Consider the following 8,460-nt stretch of genomic DNA (forward strand, 5'->3'; position numbering starts at 1 on the left):
GAACTGTTTTTATATTATGGCTCTTAGTTGGAACGTGCTACCTAATGGGCATCATTAGGACTGCGTGCGCACCGGTATTGATCTGGGAAAGGTATTTATGGAAATGTGGTAACTCGGTGTGAGCATAGCTCTCGGGACCAGGTAGAGTAACTCGGTGTAGCTCAGCTCTCGGGACTCTGGTATAAGTGTGGTCAGTGGTAACTCGGTGTAGCTCAGCTCTCGGGACCAGACCTATTGGATTATGATTATTATTTAGAATTGTGGATTAGGGTTCCAACTATTATCCGTAATATCGTTATTAAATGTTTTAAACGTTTTAAAGGTTTTCCACTTAATAAATGTAGATAGTGGTATGAACTCATCTCAGTATATCTGACCCCGTTGTTTTCCCAATTTTCCCCAGGGTTATTATCTGAGAGAGTCTGGTGATCTCCGCATTTACTTTTCCTCGGAGGTTCCTTTTATCTTAATAAAATTGTAAAACTGTTTTATTCTTAGACCGCAGTAGTAATCTAGACGTCCTTGTTATTATTATTTATTTTGTCGGATTGGTTCGACTGGTTATATTGTTTTGGCATGTTTTATTATTTATATCGGTTTACGATAAACCTATTTTATAATCAGAATTGAATAAGCATGATTATATTAATTGATGATTATTATAACTGCTAGTTTAGGCTGAAGTCTCGGTTGCCCCCGAGCATTGGTTTTCTGCAGGTTTATGTGTTTATGATTTATATGGGAGGCTAGCTACGGGTTTCGGTACTACATTACCCATACCCTAGCGCCGGTCGCGATTCATGAAAATGGGTCGTGACATTGGCTCTTGACAAAAAGAAAACATAACACAATTTTGGATCTATGCACTTTTCTTATTTTTTACATTAAATTCTTACATCTTTATTTGCCAACATTAAATTTTTATACTTCTAATTTTACAAACATTAAATCATTCTGTCAAAAAAAAAAAACAATTGCAAAATTTAATGTCAACAAAAAAATACATAGACTAAATAATAAAGTTAAAAGAAAAAAAATTAAAAAACTTATCCCATGTTGCACTAAGCATGAAGTAAAACATTTAATTTCTACGTCAACAGAGGAACCTAATATCTACAAAATTAAAAATTTACTCAATGCTAGTAAATAAAAGTGCATGGATTCAATGTCAAAAAGTCGACAAATACAGAAACCTAAATATGCATTTTACCTTAAAAAAATGAAAACATGTGTATCTATTAACTCATGAATCAGAGACTAATAAAGCATCCCAAATCATGTCCATATCCAAAGATGGCATTCTGCTCAACTGAACAGCATCCACATGATTAGTTGCTTCCACAGTTTCGATATGATGATCATGATGATGGTGGTCAACTTTTCTTGAAGGGTTTTGACCTAAATTTGTTCCTTTTTCAAGCTTTACATTTTTTGTTGTTGATGATGATGATGATGATATTGATGGATCAAGATTGTTTTTCTGACTCTGAGCTTGTGAAATTGCTTGTAATTTTGCTTCAAGAAGTGCTGCTGTTGATCCATTCAACGAATTCGCCTTCAATTCATGTTTAAGATCTGGAAAATTCAAGTTTGCGTAATCCCCACGTAACATATAAGCTGCTGTATCATAAGCTATAGCAGCTTCTTCTGCTGTATCAAATGTTCCCAACCAAACCCTAGTTCTGTTCCTTGGTAATCTTATTTCTGCCACCCATTTTCCCCAATGCCTTTGTCTCACTCCTCTGAACAGCTTTCCCGGTGACACCGCCGACACGCTGCCGGCCGGTTTTCTCCCTGTGTATTTCATGGGTTGTGTCTTGGTGGCGCTAAGCCAGGTGTATTCATTAAACCCTAATTTCTGTGGAGTGTTTGTCAAGTTTTGATTAAGTTTTTTAAGATGAGGCATTGAAAAATCGGTACTGATTGAATCAAGATTTGGTTTGGATGATGGATCTAATAATATGGTAGGATCTTGTAAAAACAAAGTCAAATTTGGAAATTCTGATGGAGAATTATCAGACGGTTGATGATGAATATTTGAAACTTGGTTTATTTTTGGAAAAGATTCTAAGAAATTTACAGGAATATAACTATTCAAGCCTGAAAGGAATAAGGAACTTGCATGGTTTTGTTTGGAAAGAGTATCGTGATCAACAAATCCAGGAATATTATTATTCATCAAATTACTAGTACCTGAAGCTTGATCTTCAGCTGAAGAACACGAATCGGAGCTCGAAAACCGTCTTTCGGGAGACGTTGATGGCGATTTCGGGCAATTTTCGCGATGAATACTCTCGTGATGACCGATTACTGAATTCCAAATGACTGGATCAGAAAAATACTTTAATTCCTTGTACACCAAGCTTTCCATTTTTGGAAACTGTTCTTCTTCCATATTTAATAATTTTGGTGAAGGAAAAGAGAACATAATACAAAGATTAGAGTATAGCTAGCATATGAATGCACTATGCTATATATATTATCATAAAGTAAGGTTTTAATTAGAGTTATTTCTTATAATATGAGAATTAAATAATCAATTATTTAATTAATTGATTAAGTATAGACTTTATTATGTGGTTAATAAAAGAAAGTTATCGTCTGAGTCAGATCTACAAGTTCAAACAGAATAAACTCACCACCTTCCAATTCGTGCGGTCCATTCACAAATGTTTTTTTATCAATGTAAAGCCAATCAAAACATGCCAGCTCAGATTTCTTTGGCTTACCTGTCAAGTAAATTAGGGTTCATGTTAGGAATTGGATATTCTTCCATGAAAGTGATATAAAAGAACCTAAAACCTTTATTTTGATTGATCATGTGATTTTCTCAAACACCCACATGTAATTTTATTCCTTTTCACTTTCTTGGGTGAATTAATTTCAAACTAAAGATAGACCTTTTTGTAACTACAATATTAATGTTTTTAGGGGAACTTTAAATTTTTTTAATTTATTTTATTTCAATTTGGAAGTCATTGATCTTTTATAGTAAAGTTTTATTTTGTTCAATTCAGTGACTGAACTTTAATTTCTTAAAATGAAAAAATTGTAGTGATTTTAAACTAAATGTTAAAGGTACCGTTTCATATATAGTTGGAATCCGTTCAAGACATCTTATGGTCAAACTAAAAAAAATAAAAATGGTTCATGCATTTGTTCTTAAAATAGAAATATGTTATTTAAAGTTTGGAGTCTAATATTTGAATTTCTTTATATATTATAGAGTTGGGGGATTGATTCTGAATTGAATTAATGAATAGTAGTGTCTAAATGAGGTTCGCAATGGATGTCTATTATGGACTTATTTAAACTCTAAATGTTTCTGGCAAAACCAATATAAAAGAACACATCAATTCCATATTATTTGGCTTCTGTTGAACATCAGCCAGGTGTCTTTTGAGATGTGTTTAAAGCCATTTATAGAGCGCCTCATGGATTAATTAAGCAAAAAATTAAAAGGAATAAATGAATTTAAAACCTAAAAGTAAAGGCCAGTATATAATAGTATATGGAATGTCCAATGATCAATTCGTTTAAACTTCAATACATCTCTAATACATTTTCATGCGATAATTAATTATTAGATTTAAAGCATAAATAAATATATATCCATTTTACAGGGTCGTTAAAGATAAAATTATAGAGCTTTTATATCAAATTAAATAACTAATTTCTTCATAGAATCTCGTTATATAATTTTTTTTTAATAAATGGAAGGCTCAATAGTCCGTGCGAGTTATGCAATGAAACTAGTTGCATACTATACGATCACTTGATGATAAATTTTCATATAATCAGATGAATGTTGCGGGTGGAAAAAACTCGAAACTTTCACAATTTTCACAGAATAACATTGAAATCGGACGATTTTATAATTTAAAAGTTTAGTAACAGTTCTAAGGAATCTCCCATTGAGTGGTATTAGTTTGCAGTCATCTGAAGGTACCACCTAGAGCCAATGACACTTGTACTGAGTAACTGTTCTAAGGAAGGAAAAACAAATAGCCATTAGATAAAGAGATTCCAAAGAACCTTATAATTTAGCTTTTCAGTTGTTTTCATAAAATCATTCTAATTAGCAAAGCTCTTCCAATAGTGCAGTTTTATTATTTTTATGTAGAAGCACATGGCTATTGCCTATACAAACCCTAGATATATAATATGTAGGAGTAGGGTATACACCCAACCGAATTAACTAAAAAACCAAAAAAATGAGCAGCTCGAATTGTATAAATTAGAAATCTTTTTATAAGTTCGGTTTTGGTTTGGTTTTAAATTTTAGAAAAACTTAAAAAACAAACTATTAAAATAATACTATTTTCTATGAGTTTGATTTTGGTTCGGCTTTGGTTTGGTTTTAAATTTTAGAAAATCTTAAAAAAAAACAAACTATTAAATAATACTATTTTCTATAAGTTTGATTTTGGTTCGGTTTTAAATTTTAGATTTTTTAAAAAAAAAACAAACTATTAAAATATTATGTTTCTTTTAGTCATATCATTATTTTAAAAATAACACTATTTTCTTCACTTTTAAAATGTATAATACGTTATAATTTGACTTAATACTTTTTTATATGAATAATTTGACTTATATTTGATAATTAAATATAGCACTTTTAAATTTTTAGCATTAATTTTTTTTTATCTTTAGATTTAGAAAAAAAAAATCTTTTTTTTTATTTTGGTAAAACCAAAAGCTAAACAAAACCGAATTTTATTCCAAAATACGGTTTGACTTTTAGTTTCTAAAAAAACGACATGTTTTGATATTTTCATTTCCGAATCGAACATAAATACTATTTTCATACCCCTATATAGGAATGCGCATCAGTTCAAACCAAACCGAATTGAACTAAATTCTATATATATTTTCGAAGTTGGATCGAGTTGACCCTAGTTGACTTAGTAATTTTTCGGTACATTTATGTTGTTTTAGTGCGGTTTACATTAAATTCAACCGAAAAAATTTATATTCAAAACCGAAATGAACTAAAAGATTAAATATTTATATATTATCGACCAAATTAAATTTGTCGGTTTAATTCAGTTATTCGGGTTGGTTCGACTTTTACGCAAACTATAATAATTTGTTGATGGTGAGCAAGTAATAGATAGGTTAAAGACACATGAGGCCATGTTTCTCCAATGTTGCTTTTGCCCCTTTTTTTCCTTTTTCTTTTTGCACATCTATATTCTTTATTGCCTTCCTCTATTTTGGACCTTAATAACAATATGAGAATGATGAGTGCATCTTTGCACACATACATCACTTTGTCTCTATTTAAACTTTTGGTTTTTAAACAAAGGATTGGGCATGTGGAACAGACTTGACCAACCAATGAATGACAAACCAAACATGTAGCATTGAGCACCTAATTATGAGGGATCTTCAGAATTTGTAATTTGTTTTTTCTTTAAAGAATAGGTGTTGTGGACACAACTAATGTACTTATATTTTCTGCAATTTAATTTAGAGTAAATTACATTCAGGTTTTTAAGATATATTATAATTTACAGCTTGATATCTCATGTTTTAAAAGTCTACTTAATAGTTTCTCAATTGTAATTCGGTTAACTAAAATACCCTTCCGTTAATTTGAGGGACTAAATCGCTTAATGAAACTAAAACTGAAGAACCAAATCGTTTAAAAGTGAGATATCAAATTGTTTAATAAAATTACAAGTGAGAGACTAAACCGTTCACAAAATTAAGGATAGGATACCAAATCGTTTAAAAGTAAATGTCAAAATTAACGGAGGAGTCTAATAGTTAACAGAAATGAAACGGAGTGACTATTAAATAGACTTTTGAAATAAAAGATACCACACTGTTAATTATAGTTACTTCGGAAAACTTAAAGTAATTTGCTCTTTAATTTAAGGTCACTTCCCATAAAAGTATTGAAATGGTATTACATATAGGTCTTTTTCTGCTTTGAGCATGGAATTTCATTAGAAATCCAGCATTCAGCATCAACTGTAACTGAAATTCCATCAATTGCAGCTGGAATTATATGAACTAATGCTGGAATTCAAATGAAATTTCATGCGCAAAACAGAAGAAGACCTATATGTAATAAATGGTAGCCAAAAAGGCAAAATAATGTTCATCTATCATGAAAATTGACTGATTTTTCCACAGTTAGTACTACCACATCATCGGTTCAGCAAATTAATATAGATGATGCAACATAAGAATTAGTCATTGTAGCTATTTTGCTACTTATATTAAAATAATAATTCAATGTACATTAATGTTTTTGGAAGCAGCAAAAATTACAATTAAAAAAATAAATTGTTTAAATTATATGATTTTCAGCCGTAAAATTTTATAATTTGTTGAATCAAAAGATTACCAGGAACATATATACCTATCCATTGATTTTTAAAAACATCAAAATTGGTATAATTAATAAACGGAGCAATCTTTCGCAAATTGTAATAAATCAAAAGCATGTATTCATTGGATAGAAGGCTAACTATCTATATTGAAGCTCTAAATTTTTTAAAAGTTAAAGTTACTATTCTGTAAAATAAAAAACAATTACAAATAGGGGTAATCCTTTTTTAATATCAAACTTTTGTTAGTTTTATCAGTTGTAGCCAAACCTTTCAAAATCGGTAAGATTGGTCCATTTTGGGATATTTAGAACCATTTGTAGCCATTTTTTGAATTTAACTTTAAGTTATAACATGCAAGATTAGTTTAAATGGCTAGAAAATGTTCTGAATATCCCAAAAAGAGCTAATCCTGACGATTTTGAAAAATTTGGCTATAACTAATAAAACCTGCAAAGGCTCGGTATTAAAAAAAGACTAACCTTTATAAATATAGCAAAATATTCTAAAATTAAAAATCTTGTTTCGAAAATCTAAATGATGAAATTCGGCCAAAAATCTTAATTTGTTATTCATTGAGATGGACTCACGGATCGTCCACAATGTAAGCACACTCAAATCACCATAATTGATTTATTTTTTCCATTTATCTAAAAATACACAAACCATACTATCTACATCATGAGTTTTGCATCTAGCTAAAATGTAAAACAAAAAATTAAGAGTTTTAGCCAAATACTCTTTGTTTTATGGCAAGAACATGCCAACTAAACTTAGCATTTTAGCTTCATCTTTTTTAATGCTGAAGCCTGAAGCTATGGAGACAAATAAACATAGTTATTAGATAATTATTATCTTACTGCGCATAAACAACTGATGTTCATTGCGCAATCAAACAGATCCAGTCTTACATTTTGATGAATATTCTACATGTTTCTGATGAATGAGTATAAGGTGTTTTGTCCTTATTAATTTCAAATTCTATAGTATTTTTTTTTAACTAATTTGCCAACTACCTCTCTATATATATAAAAAATAAAATAAAAAACTTATGGATTTATAATAAACAAATTGTTGTTTTAAGTACTTTAGCTGTCCATCAAACCATTTAAGAACATGTAAATGTCTGGTGCAACTACTCCAAGTCACCATTAATTAACTTCACTCAATAACTTTTCTTTTGTTTGCTATCGTTCTTTCTACTTTTCTTTTTTATGGTTTCTTATATAAAAAATTAACATGCTTCATTCCTCCTTTAATAATAAAATTTAATAGGGTTAATTGCAAATTTATACACGTACTTTACCCTAATTTGCAATTATAACATAAATTTTGAAACTTGACAATGTTAATAACCAACTTTACACTTTTGGCAAATCGATACACCAAACACGAAAAACACTAACGTGGACATTGTAATATACCGCCATGTGTCATTACGTGATTGGTCGATGTACCAATTTGCCAAAAAATGAAAGTTGGTTACTGACATTGCCAAGTTTCAAAGTTTATGTTGTAATTGCAAATTAGGGTAAAGTTCGTGTATGCATTTGCAATTAACCCAAATTTAATATTAAAACTTCCATTAAAGAATGTGGCATACGTAGAAAAAAAAATCAGCAAAAGATATAAAATCTATATTTATTGAATCAAAATAAATATAATATTAAACAAGTAAAAAACAAGAATTAGGTGGCAGATTAAAATTTTAATGGAGAAACTAAAGAAAGAAGAAGAAATCAAAGAAGAACGACTAGACTTGAGTCACATTAATTTACTTTTAGTAATTTTAGAGTAAAGGACCAATCTGATTTCTAAAGTAGTATTTGGGGTCAAATTATTCACTTTCAACTACTTTGCTCAATCGGATTTCTAAAATTTTTAAAATCAAATTAAGCAACCCCTTCCAATATATACGTTTTGTGCATCACGCACTAGTTTGTTACTTTAATAGGTTATTGATATAATTTTAGAGACTTTGAAGATTTAATTGATCAAGACAACTGACATTGAGCTATTTAATCTAAATTAAAAGTTTAAAAACCGAGTTAATCTTTTGCTCGTTAAATTTATATAGACTAAGAAAATGTAACTTCTGTATTTGAAATGTTGTGTT

General features: G+C 29.7%; 1 protein-coding gene across 1 annotated transcript; it reads right to left on the reverse strand.

Moving 5' to 3' along the window:
• Nucleotides 1-1,112: 1,112 nt before the first annotated feature.
• LOC126669450 (ethylene-responsive transcription factor ERF062) lies at nucleotides 1,113-2,438 on the reverse strand. The gene has a single exon (XM_050362917.2). The coding sequence runs from the start codon at nucleotides 2,426-2,428 to the stop codon at nucleotides 1,244-1,246; it is 1,185 nt and encodes a 394-aa protein (XP_050218874.1). The 5' UTR covers nucleotides 2,429-2,438; the 3' UTR covers nucleotides 1,113-1,243.
• Between the last annotated feature and the right edge of the window lie 6,022 nt (nucleotides 2,439-8,460).

This window comes from Mercurialis annua, linkage group LG2 (assembly GCF_937616625.2).
Source record: "Mercurialis annua linkage group LG2, ddMerAnnu1.2, whole genome shotgun sequence".
NCBI lineage: Eukaryota > Viridiplantae > Streptophyta > Magnoliopsida > Malpighiales > Euphorbiaceae > Mercurialis > Mercurialis annua.